This window comes from Grus americana, chromosome 1 (assembly GCF_028858705.1).
Source record: "Grus americana isolate bGruAme1 chromosome 1, bGruAme1.mat, whole genome shotgun sequence".
NCBI classification, from domain to species: Eukaryota; Metazoa; Chordata; class Aves; order Gruiformes; family Gruidae; genus Grus; species Grus americana.
This window is the reverse complement of record NC_072852.1, coordinates 215,985,451-216,008,697: the sequence shown is the minus strand read 5'-3', so window position 1 is coordinate 216,008,697 and position 23,247 is coordinate 215,985,451. Positions and strand designations below refer to the sequence as shown.

Sequence of the window (23,247 nt, the reverse complement as noted above, 5' to 3'; positions counted from 1 at the left end):
TTGTTTCCCCAGATCTGGAACCACAACTTAATAAGCGACGAGTTCTTGGGCCAGGTGGCGCTCACGGGGGATCCCAGCGACCGGCAGTCAGTACACACGCTGCACCTTCAGGACAAAGGGAACAGGAGATCAAACGATCTCTCTGGAACCATCGCTGTGAGGCTGCTCAGCAGTAACATCCTCACCAACGTCTAAGTACTCAAGGACTCTTCTTCTGGTGCCACATATGTGTATATATACATGCACACATACCTACATATATATATATATACACACACACATACGGAGCCTACCTGCCATCTGCAAAGTGTATATGAACTATGCATGCGTTCCACTCAAAGGAGCCAATCTTGTGTTTTCGATGTTAAAAAATGGTGCCTTTTTGGGGAACCGCAACGATCCTTCTGCTGGCATCCTCTGCAGCCCCCATCGCTGCCGTGTGCCCTGTGGGATTGCCGCAGGCACGCTGTGTGTCCTGACAGCCAGAGCACGATGCCCTGATGCTGTTTGTTTACACGGGCTGGCACACATGTGCCACCATGCACACGTGTGGCCACCGCGGTCCCACCAGCTGCTTCAATGCATCTTCAGTGTGTCTGCTTGGTTTAAGAGTAGCATGCGTGGAGTCGTCTCCCGTGAAACTGCCATTTAATCGCTTCTCTGCAGAGGCACCTCAGCAAAGGAGAAGTGGAAAAATCGATTGGGACCTTTTGGATGTTTTCTGGCTATGGGTTTGGATACTGCAACTGGAAGGAAAATGCACCAAGGCAGTCCCAAATCCACAGGGGCAACAAGACTAAAGGCTCCATCATTTTAGGGACAAGGTGTGCCCTCCTGAGTCTTGTTCAACCCCATGCAACTCTGGAGGATACAAAGATGCCAACAACCATGGTGGGACAACTGTTCTCTGGGGTCAAGTTTTTGAATCAGTCTGGACTCAGCTCCTGTGCGTGCCTCTCGAACTGCCGTGGTGCCTGCTGTCTCCATGTCTTCACGCAGTCCTCATCCCAAGACCTCACCCCAGTAGCTGGGGTGGGTTGTCTGCTGGGGTTGATCAGTGTTAAGAGGAAATCAGTTCCTCTGAAGGCCAAAGCGTCAGGTCCTAGGGATGGGGAGCTTTGCTCAATGGGCTCCATCTTTACTGCTGCATCATTTTGCAGCGCCTCGCTTTCCCAAATTATTTTTAAAAATAATGGGATTTTAGCTTGTGCTAGAGGAGAGGAGAACAGCTCCCAGTGCAGCCTGAAAACGCTGGGAATATTTAATTCATACCAGTGTCCATCTCTCACCTTTAATTTCCAGTCTACTGGCCTGCAGAATGAGTTGCTCAGTGCTAGAGCCAGTCTCACAAGCACAACCCAAACGCGTCATTAGGGCCAAGTCTAGGGCCGTGCTCTGCTCCTGTTTGCCAGGAAGACTGAGTTTATCTCCCTCATTCCACTGGGTGGCAGAATCCAGCTTCTAATAAACCATCCCAGATAAGCCAAACAACAAACCCTTGTCTGGCCTTTCAGCAGCTGATCAGGGCAGGTTTCAAAACATTATTTTTTTTTTTTCCTCCTGTTGTAAGGTTGGGTATTTTTATTCATGTGCCTTTTAAAATATTGCAAGTTAAGGGAATTTTCTGTCAGATTTTCTAACAAGCATATATTTTGCAGTCACCTACATGCAAGTGGAAATTAATATATATGATGTAATCTTGCAATCTTGTAAATTTTGGCCTGAGCAGAGTCTTCTGCCTGCAAGGACAAGCGAACAGGAAAGCCTTCTTTTGCCATAGCAAGTAGGGTTTCTGTTTGTCCTACTAAATGCCCATGTTTGTGCAAGTCTGTAATTTTTTTTTAAAGCCCCTAAAGATTTTCTAAGTCTGTAACATGATAAAATGTTCCCCAAAGTCACATTAGCTGCCAGGTCAATTCTTGGCCCAGAAGCATAAAGTACAACTTCATCGATTTGTGCAGGCTGTTGTCCCCCTTTCCTCATTTTCAAAGTTTACCTCCTGTGGTTATGAATTTGGTTCTTGACCAAACTGCTTATTTTCCTAGGTCTTGTTTTCCAGGCCTTAGAGGCAAGCAGTGGCCTGCAGGATGCTCTTTCCAGGTCCCAATCATTCCTGGCTTGCACTGAGCACCCTCCAACTCCTGGTGCCATCACTGGGACCTAGCTTAGTTAGCAGAATTGGCTCAAATGCTCCTAGTTTGTTAAAGTGATATTTTAACCCCAAGGTCAAAGTAAATCCTTGAATTTGGGAAGACCGATTCAGAGATATTTTGATTTTATTCTGGTTTTGTTCATGGGACTCATCACTGAAAATAAATGGAAGCAGCATCATGGGGCCAGAATAGATGATTTAGGACTTAGGAGAAGATCTCACAGTTCAGAGCGGTATGTGAGAGGGACTGTGATGCCTAAAGATACCTCACCTGGCAGGAAGAAGCTGTTTAGTTAAGGGAGAACATCGCAGGAACATCACAGGAGCTTTGCATCATCACTGGCAGATGGGCTTAGCCAGCCTGCCTGCATTAGCCTTGTTTTCTCAGGAAATCGGGCTACCGATAGCTTCAGGAAACGAGAGCCACTTGGCCAGGAGTGCCCTGACACGTGCCAAACTGCACCGTGATCCCTAAGGAATGACGCTGAAGCTTGCCGAGGAATAGCAATGCCCTGGTACCCATGGGCAGCCTCCTTCCTGCAGAGAATCAAGCCATAAAGAGAGGAAAGGCAGCTTTTTAACAACTTCCTCAAAAAAATTAAATAATCATAATATATCAGGACCAAAATGTCTTAATATTAGTAATATTTGTCCTTTAAAAAAAAAAAAACCCTTTTCAAAAGTTAAAGCAGAAGCCTTCTTCCCCCTACATTTCTAATGTAATGACAAAAATTATCTTCTTTGCTTTTTTTTTGGTCTTTTTTATAGAGATGGGGAGGGCAGTTATTGAATGCCATTCCTAATGTCGATGCCTTTTCTCTTTGAATGAAGTAAACAGAAATATTCAGGGTTTTTGAGGGGAGAGCAAGTCTGATATGCACTTTCCAGTCCCTCCCAGGTGGTGTAGGACATGTCTTTGATTTATTTTCCATTTCTTTTGTTAATCATTTCAACAGTTGCAGCTAGCCTGCCATTACACTCTGTGAAATCCATTTCTTTTTGACATCTGCATGTTAAAACAGGCTGTGACTTGTCTTCATCTCCAAAGGCACTGCCATGTCACGCTGCACAAGATCAGAGAGTGGTCGAAACAGAAAGCCAACGTTGTACAGCTGTAAACCTCCTATAAATAAATTGTGTATATTTTATTCAGACTCCCTGCCTTTAAAATGCTGTGTTCTTCCAGAATGCTTTTGATGGGCACAAGGTGGCTCTGCAGAGCCTTTTTAATTTGCTTGATTCACTACACTCCATTCAAATTTTTTTCTCTGCGGACTTTGAGACTGAGGCAAGGCAATCTGCATGAAGGTTTCACGCAAGGTTACACTCACGTTCACTGGGAAAAGCCACGGAGGGGAAAGGTAACCTCCTCTGACTATAAAACCTTTTCATCCTATGCCTCAGAGTCACCTCAATGCAGGGAACTTGTTTCTTTGAGCCTCACCTAACTTGGAAAAAGCTCTGCAGATTGCTAAAAAAAAAAAATGTAAATAATTATGGACAAAGCAGCAGGAGGATGTGATTTTTGGATGGCTTTCCCTCAAAGAACAAACCTGCAGATTGCATTTGAAAAGCGAAAAGCCTGTCCCTGCCCATGGGAGTCTCCAGTCTTGCTGCTGTAACACACGGTCCCAAAGTGCTGGCACTGGGATCTTGTTCCCATCTCAGCTTCCAGCTCCATCACCTGCCTGTGCTTGAGGTCTTTGTAGCATGGAGGAGCTGTGCCCTTCTGCAGCCCACCCTGAAAAGCCTGGAGCAGGCATCTGGAAAAATCCTTTTTTATTGTGGGGTGGGGGCACGCCATCCAGGTCCTCCTGCTCCTGGGATCATGCCCTGGGACAAACTGTGTCACCAAACCCTAGATAGAGAAAGGAGCATCCTACTCCTCTGCCTCCATCACTGAAACAGCTTGCAATGTTCTTCAGGGGAGAGAGCCTCACAAATATCTCAACTTCACAAACATTATAATGCTCTCCTGGAGGATGTCCTGAGCAGTAGACATGGCCGAGCACCTATGAGGCTGTGATACTTGTTGTTGGATATAGCACAAGAGCTCTGGTGTAGACCAGGTGGTTTTACCGAGTCCTGCTTTGTGCACATTCAAAAAAAGGTCTGTGCAAGTCTGGATGAGCCACAGATCAATCATCCCGTTGGCATGGGGTGTCATGCCTCCCCACCAGCATCCACATCTCGGTTTCTCTGGTACCTGGGCAGTGAGCTTAAAGTGGAGGTTGCTTTGAAACCCTGTCTGTCCTTGTACTGGTGGTGCACACCACCACATGGGCTGGCAATGTGGGCAGGGATGCTGGAATTGGTGTGGGACCCCAGCACATCAGTGGGATGTGGGGAGCTTGTGCACATTCAGACACCAGCAGCAGGTAGTAGAGGTGTGCACAGCTCCAGGCAGGATCCAGCTCGGGCTCCCCAAGGGTCCTGCAGCATCTCCTCATCCCTCCAGTGCTGCCATCTGCCAGGGATTTCTGCTCACTAACGTTAAACTAACTAAACTGACACTTCAGAGTCTCCTTTTGACCTGCAAGAGCATCTTCATGGAGGAACACACATCCTGCCATGGTTGCAAGATGAGGCTAGAGTATTTCTCCTTGGGGTTGGGTCTCCTATAGCCTGCAGCTTCCCACCCTGACACCTGTATACAATCCCCCCCCCCCCCATATGTATATGAGTCTCCTGCTACTCAAAAGGACCAGGGATTACTAGCAAGAAGGGCTACACAGGTAGCAGGGCTTTCAGCAAGGGGATGGGTTCATTACCTGTCCCTCAGAGCTGCTCAGGTGCTACCACATCGTTGGCCAATGTCCCAGGTATTAAATACCAAGGGGTTAGCCCGTGACCCGCAGCTGTAACAGTCTGCTGAGCAGGAATCATCCAAAATCTCCTCGTGCTCTTCAAATCCCACCTCCAAACCCAGCAATGCAGGCAGAGGAACACGTCCAGCCCCATGTCCCTGGCAGAGCCTCTCTCGCTGCCTTCCCACACACCCATGGGACATCCTGGGCACAAGAAAAGGCTGCCAGAGGCTGGACCCTTTCCAGGTGCATCAGATGTGGTCCAGAGCAAAGCAATTCCCGGGCACAGCCAATATTTGCCCTCACATCCACACAAACCACATTGGCACAGTGAGTGAAACCGGGCATGGCCCCGGGTGGTCATAAATCATCTCTCTTGAGCTTAAAGTCAACTAAGTCTATTCATAGCTGGTTCCCATGAGAGGGCTGGGCAGCAGCGGGGAGTTTCGAAGGGCTGGGGAAGGGACAGGGTGGCTGTGATGTGACTTCTCCCACATTTTGAGCAGAGTTTGGAGGAAGGATGCTCCCTCTCATCACTCCTTACTTCTGCAGTATCACTAAAAAAACCTCAGCCATCCTGGTCCCCAGGAGAGCTCCAGGCCCCCTCATTCTAAAGTAGAGCTTAAAAACACCTTGTGTATGTGAACGCTAAAAAAAAAAAAAAAAAAAAAAAAAAAGGGCGTGTTTTGCACCATTCACTAACTAAAATGCCGTGCTTCATACCAAAGCAAGAAACCTCAGTGATGTTTCATACAACAGCTAAAAGCCAACCCCACCTTTCTCAGCAGGAAGAAAAGACACTAGCCCAGATTTGGGCAGGGAGTCACCAGGTCAGAGTTAAGCTTCTAGGCAAAACCTCAGCTCTCATTTTCCTGGTCCTCAAGTGTTTCTCTCTCCCAGTTTCCGCATTTACAAGCACAGGCTGGTGCACGCAAACCAGAACGCCTATCAGCTCCTGGCCCCATCCCACAGGATTTCAGCATGGTCCCTTGCACACCCCTGAGACCTCCTTGCATGGGCCAGAGGGGTCCTCCCAGCCATCCCTTTGCCCAAGAAGCCATCAGGGCACTCACAACAAGGACTTGAAAAGGCAGCTTAAATCGCAGCAGGGCTCTTGATGGGTACCATGGTCTGGGGCAGACCCCAGGGATGCAGGAGGATGCGTCTTTGGGGTGTGGGGATGCTTGGGGAGCGTGGTGCTTGCGGTGTCCCCGGGCTGGAGGTATCACACACACACACACCCCCCCCACACACACACCAGGGGCTGGCTGTATCCCGGCTCCTCCCCCGCTAAGAGGCTCAGCAGCGGGCAGGGCAGGCGCTGCCCTCACTCGGTGCCGGAGGCAGCGCGGCTCCGCGCCGGGCACCAGCGCCCCTTCCCCGGCTCCGGCCCCGGCCATGCCCCGCTAAGGTAAGGCGGAGGGGGGGTGTGGGGGGACAGGCTGCACCCAGGAGGGACCAAGCTGAGGGCTGGGGATGCTCCGGATGGGGTGCGATGGGTGCAATGAGGGGGCAGTGAGGTGCGACAGGGGTACAATGGGGTGCGGCGGTTGCAGTAGGGCGGGGTGAGGATGCAATGGGGTGGGATGGACCGGGGGTACCCCCGGCGGGTCTGCATGGCAGCGAGCCTGCTCCAGAGCCCGGATCTAACCTGGGGAAGGGGCTGGGCTCGGTGAGAGCGAGGGAGACGACGCGACCACAGGGCTGCCAGAAATGCCCATCAGCCCCGAGCCAGCTCTGCTCCTGCAGCGGGGATTAGTGCCTCGGTAATTTCTAGCTGCTGCTTAATTTAGCTTGGGTCACCTAGCAGTGAGCTGGGGTGCGGGGGTCATTTCCCTCCTGTGCTGTGGTATGCAGCCCCCCACCCCTTTGCTCCACAGCCCTTTCAATATTCCGGGATACATCTGGAAGTGCTTAGGGATGGGAAGAGGCTGTTGGGGATGTGCCTGCTGCACGGACCTGCTGGTGGTGGCACAAGATCTCAGGTGTCCCCCCAACCCCATCAGTCCCAGGACCACCTCACCCTTTCCCTGCTCCGATCCAGCTCCAAATGCACCAGCCAGGCAGTTAAAACACAACCTGCTCTCAAGCACCCAGTGCTGCTCTTCAGAGAGCATCAGGAGTTTCCCCTGGTTGCAGCGTAGCACAGCTTGTGTCCAGACTGTGTTTTGGTGACGTGTCCCCTGGGTCACACTGGTGCTGATAAGCAATGCCCAGGACCTTCCTGGGCTGTTTAAATTATTAGGACCAACCCTGGGCAGGGAACGAGAGCCAGTGTGGGATAAGCAATTCCCACAAAGCAGTTTGCATTTTGCTGCCTGGTTTGGCAGTACAATGTTACGAGCATGGGCTGTGCTGGATCAGCTGAGCACCGTACCAAAGAACACTCCCAGGACTTCCTAGGATAGTTACAGTCATGATATCCTAACAAAGGTGGAACCGGCATCTGTTGGCATCTCTGGGAAGACTGGGTGTATGGTGGAGGACCTGTCTTGTAGGCAACTTGGAGGGAGAGTTTGAAAGGCAACAGGCCAGTGGGTCTAAGATTGCCTGGTTGTCCCTGGCTGCTAAAACCCCCTGTGGAAGGCACTGGCAGGAACTGGAGTTGGTCTTCCCACAGTCCCAGACTGTTGTGTTGGCATGAGAGTGCTTGTCTCCATAGTCTGGGCAAAATGATGTCCAAACACCAGCCCCATGGGGTTAACCTGTGCTTTGCATCAAGATGTTGAGGACATGGCTTGTGTTGCAAGCTGACTCTGCTCCCCTCCTTGTTCACTGTGTGATGCTAGAGGTCTTATCTCTCTTCCCATGAGGTGAGGGACTGCAAGGTCCCAACAGTGCTGGTGTGAAGGTATGGGATGGTTTTGCAGCTTTGGACTGAGCTTTGCCAAAGCTTCAGACAAAACCTGCATCCCTGTGACACCCTGTGCAAGTCTTCCCCCTACTCTGTGTCTAAACTATCCCAGGGACAGCAGAACAGGGACAAACAAGGCCAAAAACCAGGGCAGCACTTCCCTCCTGTTGGTTGACAGTCAAAATTGTTTTCACTCATGGCTTTGCAGTCTCTGAGCCCTGCTGATTTCCAAACACATTTGTCTAAATCGAGTTTAATGTTTACGTTGTGGTGATGGGCTTTTTGGGGTGAGACTGGAGTAACTTCCTGAAGTTACAGGACTTCCCCACTGACACCAACATTTATGAAATCTGAATCCAGCCCAGGATGAACCCCTTTTCCAAGGCAGTATTATTTCTAACTCATTTCCCTTCCTCAGAGCAGTCAATTCATCTCGCTCACTATTAGATTTCCATGGACCGGGGTCTGCTGTACAGTGTTTCTGTCTTATGCTTGCTAACTTGTGACTTCGCAATCCTTGGGTTGCCATGGAAAGGATTATGCTGTGATTAATGAAGGCATTGTCAGCTCGTAGGTTTTTTTCAAAGCCTTTCCTGGAGCTGCAGAGAACAGCTTCCAAGTCCGGCAGAAAGGGGCTGACGGGAGAGGTGGCTTCAGGCACTCAGTCCCAGGCATGTTTTTGGTTGTCCACACTGACACCATGCTGTTGCTGCCTCCACTCACTGTTAGATCAGCTCTGCCGGTCGCTTTTGAGGGTGAGAGGAGAAACGGGGACTTTTATTGTTTGTTTGGGGCAGAGCGAGAGGTTTCTTGCTCCTGAAGCAGAGTGGGACGAGTGTCAGTGTACCAAGGGCCTGGCAGGATGTGTAGACAGCATGTCAGAGAGCTCTGCACCGTGAAACACTCCTCTCTGCTAGGCAACGTGCAAGGAGAACCTGATATGGGATGAGCCGATGTGTTTGTGATGGTCTGGTCCCCCAGCCGAGCTGCTATGTAGGGCCAGAAAGCTTCTCAGGACAGGATTGCCCCAGCAGTGTCCAAGCTTAGGTTGTCCATCCACCCATCTCCTGGTAACACCCCCAAGCCCCACTGTGCCTGGAGCTGTGCACAGAGCCCCTGCTCTGAAAAGCTCTTGCAGTCAGGATACGAGGAGAGAGCAGAGTGCGGTTGTTCCTACTTTGCAAGGGGAGTGCAACGTATGGAAATCAAAGGAAAATCAGTCAGTTGAAGTAGATTCAGTGCCAAATAAATATACAAAAGTTCAAAATCCAAAACCAGAAATCTCTGGGGACCCCTTCATTTGTTGGCACCGTTGGCTGAGTCCTCTCCAGACCTGCCCGACCTGAGCAGCTAGGTACCAACTCCCACCTCACCCCAGCTGGGATCCAAAAACTGAGTGCTTTATCCCATTGGCAGTCTCAGAGCAATTGCAGAAAAGCATTGAGCTCTTCTTGGACCTCAGTCCTAGCAAGTTCCTTTCACAGCATGTTGGTTCAACTGCTGCCGTCCCCTTTCCTGCGTTTAACCTGGTGTAATAACCAAGCGTTTGCCCGGGGTGCAGATGACCTGAATACAGTTTCCACATGCATGAAAGGAGTTAAAACTTAGGTTTTAATCAACTTTAGGTTGATTATAGACTTACAAGCTGCCTGGGGTGGAGGTTTCCACTGCTGTTATTGCTGCACAAGAAGCCTGGCCTCCAACTTTAAGATGTGTAAAGAAAGGAAGACTTGCAAGAGGACATGCTCGAGGTTATGCTGACTGTTGGGAGAACTGAGCCTCTGTGATTCCTCTCTTCCCGTCTGACACTGGGCTGTACGGTGGGAGCTGTGCTGGGAGGGGGCTTCACCTCAGGAGACAAAGCCAGTCAGTGCAGCAGTTCCTGACCTCGGCAATGGTAAGATAAACCTGGCATCATCACAGAGCTGGAGGGAGGATAGGCACAACGTGAAGGTTGGCATAGGAGGATAAATAGAAAATGGCAGGTATCTACAGTGCCTGGATAAAGGTGGCTGTCAATGGCACCATATAAATATAAAGACTTTTAGGAATATTATGGTTTAGTCTCATGGTGCTTGCACGTTGCAGCCTTCCACCTGAGAGGGCTTTGCAAATGCTGAGCAGAACTCAACTGCCCAACACCCTGAGGCATAGAGAAAAGGTTCTCTGAGCCCTACCTGGGCTGTGCTAGTCTTGGGACCAGGACCCAGCTCTTGTGTGTTCCCCAGGGTATCTGGCATTGTCCAGAGAGCATGTTTCACTCCTCTGTTGACTTATTTCAAGTGATACAAATCAAAAAATGCAAAACAGATGTCAGGAGTGGAATGAAAACTGAAAGAGCATTGCACCTTTGTGAGTCCCTGGCGTGCCTGCAACTGGAATAATGTGTGCCGTTCTGGTCCCTCCATCCCCAAAATGATATATGTCAGCAGGAAAGGATTCAGAAAAAGGAAGAATGGACAGAGGTATGGAACAGCTTCCACATAAGGAAGAATTGTTTAGACAAAGACTTCAGGCTGCAAAAGAGATGGGAAGAAGATACATTATAGAAGCTGGAAGATCATGCTTGGGTGGTGGAGGCAAAAGGATGATTTTTCCTTAATTTTCCTTTGCAATATAAGAATTAGGGAGCATCAAGTAAAGCTAACAGAGACCACATTCAAAGCAAATAACAGTTCACACAACCTGGCATCTATGGTACTCCTTACTGCAGGACGTTATGGATCCTAAAAGTATTGGTGGGTTAAAAAAGCACTTGGACAAATTTCTTGATGAAAAGCCTCTCAAAAGCTATAATATATATATATAAAAAAGACAAAAGGTACCCTTCTTTGGCTCTAGAAGTTATTGAGCTGCAATTTAATTATTAGAGTCTGGGGGAGTATTACGGAGTAGTGCCACTAAATCTTCACCCTGCTTTTATACTTTTCCCTAGGCATCCTCTGTTGTCCACTGTCAGAGAAACGCAATAGATGGGGAGCCCACAAGCTGGATCCAGTAAGGGCTTTTTTATGTAGAGCTCATGAGTTCATGTTTCCCACTCACCAAGAGTTGTTCATGCCCTGAGATCCTCCTTGAAACAACTCTTCTGAGATATTTGCCTCGCTGCACTTCTGAATTGTCTCTGAGAAGATAAGGTGTCAGCCTCATCACTTTAGTAGCAGTGCCACGTATCACGTGGGTCAAGGAAAATAAAACTTGTTCTTTTCCTTTTTCATTGAAAATACTTTCATGCCAGCAGATGCAGAAGGAGCTTAATGGGATTTTTTTGCAGGTTTTATATCAGATCTCTTGCAGGCCATTAAGTAATTCCCACAAAGATGGTGATCAGCTAGATCACTGCGAGAAAGGCCAGGGTTGGCAGGTGGTTTCTTGAGAATCCCAGAGCTGACCCAGGTTGTTGTTAGCCTGAGGTTTGCTTTGCAAGTTAACAAGCTGGTTTTCCATGCCCAGTGCGTGTTGGTGTGTGGGGAGTTTGAATTCATGCTGATGAGAGAGGCTGGGAGAAGAAAATGCTTTGCCTCCCGGTGGCACTGAATGCCCAGTCTGGGCAAAGGTCCCACTGAGCTGATGCGGGACCAAAGAGCTTCACCATAACAGCGGGGCTGAAAGGGCAGGGGGGGAACACCCACAAACCATAACACCTTCCATCATCAGAGATAGGGTCCCCTCGCCTGGTTGAGGCTGTCAGGAGGACATGCAGACCTCTTTCACGAGGACAGAGGCGTACAGTAAGTGCATGTTGTAGCGAGTTGGAAGGAGCCCTGCAAGCCTAGCTAGAGTGCATCAAACCTTCGCCTCCCACGTCCGAGCCTTTGGGTGTTTTCCAGCATCAGTGGTGGTTGCCATTACATTGTGTTGCCCCGGCTATTTCTGTCCTGCTTCCTCTCATCCCTCGGCTTTGCTGGATCAGCGCCATCGAGGCCAGCAGATTTACCCTGGGCTGAGATGAACTCCAGAAACCACACACACACACACAGGGTTTGTCTCTCCTACAGCCTGCAGAAGGTTTCTATGTAGAGTAATAAAGGGAGTGGTTGTTTCATCTGTAACCTCCATGCAAGAGCCTTCTTCAAGCCCATTGAGAAGTTGCTTGCAGAGGACTGTCAGAGTGAGCAAGACGATCCCCATTTCCTCTTCAGTTCCTCTGCTCAGCTTCTTGCCTGCTTTTATTCCTGACAGAACAACATAACCAGGACAACACAGACTTCTGTGGTCTGTCTTTGGAAGTAAAGTGCAGGAAAAGGTCAGGCATAGCTGGCTTTATGCATGTTTTTTGTATGCTGGAGAGCTGCAAGAGCCCAGGGTGGTCTTTGGCACAGACGTGAGAAAACATTGTGCTGCTGGAATTACTGAAAGTCCCCATGAGCTGTCAATGTTGTTACTGATACTGATACACCTCCCAAACATGCTCCCACGCCAGGCTGGTGGTGCTACAGCATCCTGGAGCTAAAAAAAGGATGGACAAAGCTCTCCATTAATCCTAAGTCCTTTAGGATTTCTTTGCATTTCTGCAGGCTTTCAGGGCTACCAGCTATCTCAGAGCACTTCGACTGCTGAGACACAGCCCACCCAGGGATCAGGATCCATAGCAGGAACTATTAGACCTTTTATGTAATTCAGTAAAGCGGTACACGGAGACTTATAAACAATTAATGAGCAGGTCAGCCCAATCTGCTGTCACGCTGGGGAGGTCTCTCAGAGCAGGTATACTGCAGGGACATCGTCCCTCCCATGTAAGAAATTGCTGCTCTCCAGCACAACAGGGAGGAAGCTCTGCCTGGTGATGTCACCAGTGCTAATGAGTGCATGGAGATGTTGCTTTCTCCACTGCTAAATGTCATGCCTGCACCCAAAGCATCAGGGGGAGACAAGAGAGCACCCAGTGATCTTGGCCAAATCGCCGTGAGAGCCATATCAGCTTGGGATATCATGATGGGGCAAATTTGGACTGCTGTTCATTCAGGTTAATTGTACCAGTACGGATTAGGCTGGTGGGTAACAGAGGATGAAAGCTGTTTGGGCAACCTTATTGCTCTTAGAAATAACCCTCTGGATGTCCCCCAGTGCCCTGTTATATCTGGGTTTTGCACACAGCAGATTATGGTATGGAGTAGCAAACCAGGTCCTGTCCTCTCAGCACTGAGCTCAGCAGTCAGGGAAGATACTAAATAAAAAGGGCTGGAACAAAAGTCAAGATTTTCAGGGGCAGCTGTGATGTTGAACTCAACCCAGGGAGTGAGACTTGTCTCCAGCAAACACCCGTTTCTTAGGTGTAGCTGAGAGCAAATCATAAATAGCAACAGCCACCCCTTTCCTTGGAGGAATATCTCAAAATACTGCAAACAAGGGTGGGAACAGAGCAGCTTGTTAAAACCAGAATAAATTAAGTACCTGATTAAAGCTGACTCGCTCATCTAGTCTGATTTCCATAGGAAAGAAGGCTTGTGTGGTCACACTGCCTGTCTGTTTAGATGTGTCACCTAATTATGGTAGTTTGTTGACCAAGTTCACTCCAAATTTGACAGAGCTGTAGCAAGGAAATGAAGTTCCTAGGCACTTCCTGCAAATATACAGGCAGGCGTGGGAGGAAACTAGCACCCTGCAGCATGATGACAGCTCCCGTGGGACACCAGAGAGCCCAGGTAGGGTGAGAAAGCTGTTCTGGATGCTCCACCTGCAGGAAAGGCTTCTTGGGGGGACTATGTCCTATTGACTGTCAAGAAATCTTATTATTTGGAGTTTCATGGTTTTAAATGAGGCTTTGGTTAGCTCTGCTGCTCACAGAGGGATTTCTATCATTATGTCTGGCTCTGCTCTTCACCAGGTGGAAACTTGGCAAAGTCACTTCACCTCCTGGAGCCTCCAGTTCTTTTGCCCATCCAGGCTGCTTTAGGGATGCACTGACTTTTACTTTATGCCTGTGCAACACCTAATATATCATAGAACCGTAGAATGGTTTGGGTTGGAAGGGATCTCACAGCCCACCTAGTTCCAACCCCCTGCCATGGGCAGGGACACCCTCCACTAGCCCAGCTTGCCCAAAGCCCCATCCAACCTGGCCTTCAACACTGCCAGGGAGCCAGGGGCAGCCACAGCTTCTCGGGGCAACCTGTGCCAGGGCCTCAGCACCCTCACAGGGAAGAATTTCTCCCTGAGATCTAATCTAAATCTACCCCCTCACATACGCTTTAGTCTAACTCTGCTTTGACAAAGACCTGCAAGCATGACTTCAGCTCATCCATATGATGCCCCTGAGAGCATGGAGCATCCCATGTGCTGAAGCACATCTAGCAACTCGATACACCACCAATATGTGAAAAGCAGTAGATGAAGCAGCAAACAGCCCCCCATGACTCAGTTTCCCCAGCTGCAAAATTGGTATAGCTTTTGTCTGTGCAGCCAATGAGTCAGTGAGCGTCTGTCCCCCTTTCTTCCGGGCTATTAAAGGGCTGATGTCTCCCAGTCCTGCCTCATGCTGCCCTGAGGGATGAGATGATGATTGCACCAAAGGCACCTTGGAAGGGCAGAGCAGAGTCTCTACTTAATTTGTACAGTCCCTGTTCAAGCAAAACACCCTTTGGAGTCATCAGGAGTCTCAGCAAGATAAAACAGGGCTGATATCTTCTGATTTGAACCCACTTAATCCTACTAGTCCCTGCATTTGGAGGCTGACCCCAGCCTCTCTGAAGGGCCGTCCTGAATTTCTCCAGGACCATGAGAGATAAGAGGATAGTGTTGGGGCAGGCAGAGGGAGGATTTCACCGAAAATCCCAGCAAAGGGGTTCCTGCTGAGAAAAAAACCTCGCAGGATTATAACAGCTTGCAGAAGCCCTGCTCCAGCCAGCACTAATAGCACTGAAGGAGAGAGCACAGCCGAGGCCAGACCGTTAGGGACCAGCAAGAGTAGAGGGTGAGACAGCTGCTTATTAGGACAAATTAAGGACAGAAAAGAGCAGGGGAGCTGCCTTTATTAAAGGCATTTTGATCTGGAGTCATAGGCACAGACTTGGGTGTCTGTAAGAGGCATATCGCACCTTCCTGGTTCTCCTGCATGACCTTGGGGGAAGTCACGTCCTCCTTCCATGTCTCGGTTTCCCTCTGTGTGAAATGAGGATACCATCATCCCCTCCTCCATAAATAGGCTGGGATTCGTGAGGGAATAACACAGCGTAATAGCTCACTGGAGTGATTACTGAAACAGTGGGTACGATAAAGACTCTCTTTAACGAACCTTTCTATAGCAAAAAAAAAAAAAAAAAGCAGCAGTGGATTAGTAATTAAGTTATTGGACTGAGATTAGTCTGATGTTCAGATCTTACCTCTGCCACACGTTGTCTGGGTGGTGACAAGATCATCCAGAGACTGTTTTAAAAGGGAGCACTTCATGAGACTTAGAAAGAGCCCAAGTACCTAAATCCCTCTGAAACCAGTTCAGGAACAAGCTCCAGTGTGCCATGGGACAAATCATCTGATACCCCATAAATTTCATTTTGGGGCCCTGGTCCCAGCCTGCAATGGATGCAGTGCTCATTCTCCTGCCTTCTGTCTTGGAGCAAGGCCTGTGGTCTTGTAGATTCATGAGATAGATAGAAAGGTTGGAGGGCCAAGGAGATGATCCGGTTCAATCTGCTTCATAACATGGCCCAGTTATTCCTAAATGGAGCCAGTAATATAGGATTGGCCAGAGTATATATCTAGGGGATATATATATATATCATTCTATATGGGGTGTATATACATGTCTACACTCTTCCCTTGGATCTTCATAGCGTTGTTCTCAGATTATAGACACAGTCTTCATAGCTGCCTGAGCAGTACAACCAAAGGATTAAACCTGCATCTGAGCTAAGGGCTAATGGCTGTGGTTCAACTGCAGGGCTGGCAGAGCCCAGATGGCTGAGAAGGCTGCTGCCTCCTGAACCTGCCACAAAACAGGACATGCCACACGTGAATCTCCTCCAAAATTCATGCATTCATTGTAAAACACATCAACGTGATGTCAACCACATCTGTGTGTATACCTTGCTCTGTTAATGGCAGGGGTTGAGCAGCCCACAAAGGAGCAGGTCCATGGTGACCTCACTGACAGTTGTTGGTCTGCTCAGGCCAGGCTTGTTGGGGTTTCCTGAGCATGGGTGGGCAGGATTTGAGCTCTGATCTTGGCACAGTGCTGTGTGGACATTCCAGTGTGCTCAGGACCAGCAAGGGAACTTCTAGTACAGCCCAGCACCGTGCAGGACAGACCTGCTCCAAGGAGGAGAGTCTCGAGACCATGTTTATGTGATAAATCACCCTCAATTTCAAAGATGGACTTTACTCCTAATTTGTTTTTGCCATGTGCCAGGCCCCATGTGGACACCCTAGCAAGACTGGGAGTTCATCTATGGATAAAGAGGACATGAAAACAGATTGCAAACACCATTTGGCCAACCTGCAAGTGCAGCATTTTGCCTAGATCAACTCAGCCTACTAGGTCTGGATTATGCTGAAATTATACCTGACCACTTTGCAAAAGGATACTTTATTTGATTAATTACTGTGGCTGTTGAAAAATACTCAGTCACTGGTAGAAGCTGGTGCACAAAGGGAAATTGCCTTCCTCAGGAGGCTGTGCCGAGCGCTCTGCGGCGAGCTGGGATCGGATGCCGCCGTGGTCCATTGTTCTGCTCTGGCTACGTGAAAGCAGAGGGAGGGAAAAAAGGTCAGGTCTTTTGTTCAGCTTCTCTACCTGCCGGGCTTTTTGGAGGGATTGAATGCAGGGCAAATCTATTGAACTTCCTGCTGGAGGCTTAAAAAATTGATGCCCGTTTCCTGACTACTCTCAGATGAACAGAGGCTACGTATTGATTCTCTGTGCTTTTCCAGAGGAGGGAGTTTTCTGTGGTCTCTCGCTCTAATGTAGCTGTTTTGACTGGGACTCATTGAGTGGTACTGCTACCAAGACCCTTCAAAAGGTGGTTTGAGGGCCAAACCAGTCCCACAGAGGCAGCTAAGTGGTCTTTTGACATATTCCCAGCTGCTCAGGGAGCGCAGGGATGGGAGAGATGAGGGGACATTCACATGAAAACCAGTCACCTCAGGCTTCCTTGGTAGTCAATGGGGAGAAATAATGCTGACTTCTCCAACAAATCGAGTGAATCGGTTCTTGGAAGCACCTGTTTGTCCCCATAGTCATGGAGATGATCTTGCTTGACTGGATCAAATGCTGTGTCTGCCCCTGAACAGCTCAGTCCCCATTTGGGTGTCAGGAACAAAGAAAAGATTGACAACCATAAAGTCACCTAAATGACAATGCTGTCAATGGTGAGAGGACAATGTCTGCTGATGTGGTGCAGAAAGCCACAGCAGAGATGTGTAATAAAGAACTCCCATTTCTAGGATTTGCATGCTTCTGTCTTACTCCGTGGTCCCCAGGCTTATGTGTATAAACACAGGTGACACTGATATTAGCTCCCAGCTCTCTGGTGATCTGTGGATGTGGCCAGGAGGAGGCAAGGAAATGCTCAGGCATTGCTTCATGCCATTCCTAGGTAGTAAGTGCATCACAGAACAGGCTCTTGGCTTTGTGGGAGCTTTAGCTTTTGTCTTAAGCTCTGATTAAAATCACATTCTGATGCCTGCAATGTTTTTTGGTTAGTTTTGTTTCTTTTAATGCTGTGGGACATGTCCTACAAAGACATGGTGTCAACTTGCACCCTCAATATAGCTAAACACACATGCAGTGTCAGCCTCATTGGAGAATTGTCTATCTTGTCCTAAACCAAAATATGAGAGAGTTTCAGTAACTCTGTTAGGAGATTGGTGCTGGCATGCAGAGGACTAAACAATCTCTGAGATCCTGCAGCTGGAATTGAGTCTCCATGGTCCTTTCACTGACTGGTGCGATGCTTTGCAAAAAGGCAAACAGGATGGCGCAGCCTGGAGCTGTCATCGCGGGCTGTGATTAATGCCTGCAGCTCCTGGCGGAGGAAGGCACAGAGGATCACATTCCTTTCACTTGCTGTCTTTTAAAACCCTTCACACTCAGCCTCCAGAGAGATCACCACCTTGGCATTTCATGGTATCCTGATTCTCAGCTTATGGAAATCAGCACAGTTAGACTGAAGTCAGCTGTGTCTCAGACATTTCATACTGCTGGAGGTCTGGCTAATGAGGTTTTTTTTAGCTGGGTCAAAAGAAATAACAGTTTTTACATTTTTAGCTGATCCATAGTCAATCTGACCAATTAGGAGAGCTTAGGACATGGTTGAAGTGCTCAATTTTCAGAGAGAAGCCAGATTTTTTTAGAAAGTTTCAGTTCTACCTGAGATCTGTTGAAAATCAGGCCCTTTGGGTACTGAAGTCTTTGGCTAGAAACTCCACCTATTGCACAATGCCTGACACCTCTCCGTCACTCATGTTGAGAAGATTACACCCTATTTATAGGTGGTTTCAGTTACGAGCATCATTTCCCTGGGTTTCAGTTGCACTTGCAGAATGACAGACTGCAGTGTGCATTAGTGCTGTACTTTCTTCCTTGAGCTACTTGCATGAAAAAAACCCAAAACCCTAATGTTCAAAAATGCGAAGTATCTGTATCTAATGCATCAAGACTACTCCCACCCTGGACTGTTTTATGGCAGTAAGCCACCTTAGCGCCTGCAGTCTTTTCTCCCTTTAGTTATTTGGCTTATTGATTAGCAGGTTGGCTGTGTTCTTCTGTGTAGGAAAGGTTGGTTTTACTTTGACTAGCCGGAATTTTCTGGGTTTGGAGATCCCAGAACTGTGGGATGACTGGAACATCCCTTTTTGTAAAAAAAAGCAATGAACACATTACCAGGTCTTCTCTGGGAACAGCATCCACCCACCAGAAAGAGAAGCCAAACGGGAGTACCCTCAAATCTAATTAGTACCTAATCCTGTGGTTCTCATCATGTAAGGCTGAATACTGCAGGAATAGCTAGAGAAAAATCTGCATGTTCCCTAAAACAGCCCTTGCAGGCTGTTGTTTAGTTGCATGGTGTTGCATCCATGACTAAGACACCAAGGAGCCTTTCTGAGGATCCAGGGCTTCACGATGGATCTTTGCCCCCCACTGTCACCTATACCTTTACGTGTCAGCTTGCAGCTCCCCTTGACTCTCTCTTTCTCCATCACTTGTCCAGGCAGCTGGACCCGCCGCTGACAGGGAGGTAATTATTTACACCAAAATGCATCTCTTGTTCAAAGCAGCTATTCCTCATTTCCTGATACCAGCATTCACTGGAAATCTGGTGGTCACTAAAAGTCTGATCCAAAGGCTGTAGGAAAGTCTTTTCTTGACTTTCAGTGATCAGAGTTTTTCCCAAAAAAACACTCTCTGTGCTGATCACCTCCCAGGGCATGCAGACCCTGCAGGCAGGCTGTGTCATGGACACACCGGTCACATGAGAAATGGTAATTCTAATATTTTCTGCAGCTTATTGCTGTGGTGACCTGCCTTGCTGAGGTGACAGCTTCCTCGCATTCCTCACGTCACCTGTCAGCATGACCTCAAGCTGATCCGTCCGTGCGGAGGTGGCAATTAAGACATAAACAAGGGAACTTTCTCAGCATGGTGGCTGGCAGCGTGCTGGCCAGGTGGTGCTTGCTGTGTCCCCACATCTCCATCACAAGAGTCTCATACTGTTTGCTCGCTTATAAAAACTTAGGAAGTGCCATCCTGTGTGTAAAAAAATCAGCAGATTCTCTCAGTGAATTTCTGTTGCCATTGCATTCAGGGCAGTACTGTTGCTTTTAATGAAAATGCCTCTGTTCCCCACATTAAATGACATGATAGGTAACAAAACCAGAAGACTGGATTTTACTCTCCATGTAATCTGCACTGAAGGAGTTAAAAATGATTATTTCTTTTTGCTAGGATGAAAATATTTGTGTTACAGGAAGGGAAGGTGTAAGTGAATGACCATTGCCATGAATGTTTCAATCCAAAGCTCAGGCAGGGGAGATGCTCATGTTTTAGACAACACCTCAGTAGCTAAAGCACTCATCTAGTAAGACTCAAAGTCCGGGCTCTCCTCCACCAAGGAGGGGGTTTAACTCGAGTTACCCACCTCTCAGCAAGTCCTGGACAGCCAACCTTCACATAGGCTTTGAGGGCAAACCTGAGCAGATGGGAGAACTCACCTTTTGTGCAGAAAAGAAAGCAAAAGGAAAGACTACAGCCCAAGGAGACAGGGATGTCCCAGGCAGCACTGGATGGCAGGAGATCAGAAGTATCTATGATTTATCCAAGATGGGCTCAGAAACCATGGCAGGGGGTCTGAAGTTCTTACTGTGAGAGCCTGAGTGTTCAGTTCATTGAAAAGCAGAGTGAGAACTGATGGGAGCAGTCTGTAAGTGCCTTCACAGGGAGCAGACATCAAGCACTGAAGCGCTGAAAAAATAGTAGATGCAGGTCATACCATGAAGAGGACCCAGCCTGATATCAAAGCAAAGGCACATGTCTCTTGCAAAGAGTTTCCCAGACATGGCATACCATCCTGGCCTCCCTCCGCTCCATGCCCTGGTCATCTCTCCAAGCCAAGTGGTGCGTGACACCCTGGCCCAGCAGCAGGGCAAAACCCTGACACGTGGGCCCATCTGTGGGGTCAGTTGTGGTTGGTAAGATATGACTGGCCTCAGTAGGGAAGCTGAAGGCAAATGCAGATGAGAAGATACTTACTTCATTTTAAACTAATGATGATTTAACCTTTGGAGCTAATTACCTAGAGAAGTAGTGGGTTGTGTCTGTTGAGAGCTTACTCATTGATCAAGCTAGGAGGGAAGACATTTCTTAGCCAAGAAGAAAATGGATGGCTGCCATATTCAGACTAATGTCTTCTGATCTCAAAGCCCTGGTTCTGATTTGGAGCTCCAGGATGAATGTAAAAATACAATGTCATAGCTTCCCAAGCATGCCAACTTGCAGCAGGACAAAGAGTAGAAGGAGTGGTACGTAGTGACATTGCTGGCTGTCGTGCACATTCAATGTTTAGAGATCCCAAAGACGGGTTTGTTAGTTTAAGCTCAACCAAGAGACATTGTTTTTCTTCCTGATCTGAATCCTGGGTTTGGTAAGGACAAAGATGCTTGTCTCCAAGGGTGTAGGTCTGACCTTTTTATTCACCATTTCTCAGATGAACAGTAAAATACATTGCAAAATCTTTAGTTCTTCTCAGATCCCTTGCTGGAGGGCAGGAGGTGAGAGCAGCAGTGTAAAGAGAGCACCGGTGTGTTAAATCTCTTTGCTCAGCCAAGGTGATATGTTACATGTCTGCCAGTCAAGTAGACATAAGGCAGTGAATGAACAGCCACCTCTCTTGTTTTTTCATGCTATTAAGTGTCCAGGGTGTTCTCCAAAAGACAGGCTCTACACCAAGCTGGGTGCAGAGGGCGACAGGCTGTCATTGAATGTGAATGCACACATCCTGTAAATTAATTATTCATTTTCTTCGCTGCATTTGCAGTCAGGAAAATCACGTGGGATGTGGAACTTCAGGGGAAAGGAACAGAATTTGCATTTAGAATGAAATACCTGAATTTTTCCTAACCAATGCTTAATGAGCATGTGCTCTGGGGGATTAGTACTGTGGAGCGATCCTCCAGGCAGTATGGCCGGTCATGTGTTTGGACTCCGGTCCTGAAGTACCAAAAAGGAGCACAGAAATGCCAGTTAAACAGATTAGAATAGCAACCTCCTTCTTTGCAATTGCTGGATAATGGCTTCATCCAGACTCCTCAGGCTTTCTTCCTCCAGAGTGGAGCTCTGTTGGGTTCCTCTTGCATTTGGGGTCTCTTCAGAACCAGCAAGAAAGCCATGGGAGAGGTCGCCGTGGTGGAGACTTTGTACTGAAGCACTCCTTGACTTCTGTTGACCACTGCTTGCAAGCAAGTGGCAAGTATAGTTCAATGTCACACATCTCTCTGCATCCACAAGCACTTTAAAGGATCTTTTAGCCCCTTCAGTCTGATGCCACTCCCTCCCTCAAATGCTCTGTTCAGGTGATGCTCAGCTAGTGATGCCCACAAAGCTGCAAAACTAACCAAATTTACAAAAAATATGCTTTCCAGAGGGGTGCCTTTGTGCTCTTGTGTTGCATGCGAGTGATTTGGGAGAGGTGCTGGGAACATTTTGCTTAGCCCAGCACATTTCCCATAGCACAAGCAGCTGTAGAGCTTCACATAGGAGATGAAGGTGGGAATGAAGTCCCCTACACTCACCTGGCAGCAAGGACTGGAGGGTCCAGATGGCCGGTTCGTTCCATGAGGGCTCCAGTGAATTAGCAGGCAGCTGATCTCCCTGGTGCTCAGATGAGCCCAATCCTTCTTACTGATCCCTGTGGGAAGAACGGAGGGCAGTCTACTGCTCCCCCTGCCCTTCCGTCTTGGGGTTTTCCCTGCTGGGCAAGCAGTGGGGAAAGCTGGCTGCCCATTGTGTACAACCTCCCTTGCAACAGCATCCCAAGGGGAATTACAAAGCATTGAACAAGAGCAAGCCTGGTGGCTTGGGCTGAAGGGTAGACTTTCATAAAATTAAAAAAAAAAAAAAAAAAACAAACACAACAGGCTCTGGGTACCAAAGTCCTGTTTAAAAGCAGACTGATGGGTATGTAAATACTCTTCCAAGCCTGGCACAACATGTGTAGATGTGGTGCTTAGGGACATGGTTTAGTGGTGGACTTGGCAGTACTAGGTTAATGGTTGGACTTGATGATCTTAAAGGTCTTTTCCAACATAAAAGATTCTATGATTCTAAAACCTATTCAATACGGGGTATTTTTTATGCTGAGATCCAGGGTAACCATGGGGCAGTGCTTTGTTTCAGCAGCAGAAGGATAAATGACTGAAGGAGCAGTTCTGAGACCTGAACCTGTGGCCTTAGCCCAGTCTGGGGGAAGAGATTCCCCATGCATGGCTTTTGCAACATAGACACCCAATGGGGCGAGCTCACCTAGGCCATTTGGCTGATTAGTATGCAAATCAGTAGTGACTGGAATACTTAGGAGCTCTCCTGTTGGGTGAGATCTCTGGTTTTCAGAGGGAAACTGAGGCAAGGAACTATAAGATGACTTGTCCATCGCAGATATCCTTCAGCCAAGGAGCTCAAACTGCTGCTCAACCTAGTGTTCAACACTGCCCCTATGATCATCATGTTACAGACCTGGGAAGGACCTCTGGAGAACCTCACCCAGTGCCTGCTCTGAGACAAGCCAAGATTTCACTGACTATTGCCAGTGGAGGACACTCCTCAGCATCCCTAGGCAGTCTGTCTGAGGGATCACTACTTAGCAGGGTTAGAAAGTTAGTTTTGAGCCATCTGAATTAGGGTGAACGTGCTACAGAGAAGATTCAAACTAAGAATTAGGAAAATTGCCACACAGCCTTTCAGATATTAAAGTAGGTACATGATTTTTCTACCAGTCATCTATCTT

At 48.2% G+C, this 23,247-nt stretch overlaps 2 protein-coding genes across 5 annotated transcripts in view; both read left to right on the top strand.

The window, feature by feature from the left end:
* Positions 1–3,300, top strand: part of CAPN5 (calpain 5) — a 58,149-nt gene extending 54,849 nt beyond the window's left edge. For both annotated transcript variants that reach the window (XM_054808063.1, XM_054808073.1), the window contains exon 13: positions 13–3,300. In XM_054808063.1, the coding sequence (XP_054664038.1) occupies positions 13–195 (183 nt within the window). In that variant the 3' untranslated portion in view covers positions 196–3,300. The remainder of the gene's footprint in view (positions 1–12) is intronic.
* Positions 3,301–6,270: 2,970 nt separating this feature from the next.
* Positions 6,271–23,247, top strand: part of MYO7A (myosin VIIA) — a 103,905-nt gene continuing 86,928 nt past the window's right edge. For all 3 annotated transcript variants that reach the window (XM_054809120.1, XM_054809110.1, XM_054809140.1), the window contains exon 1: positions 6,271–6,370. The gene's annotated coding sequence lies outside the window, so the exon portion shown is untranslated. The remainder of the gene's footprint in view (positions 6,371–23,247) is intronic.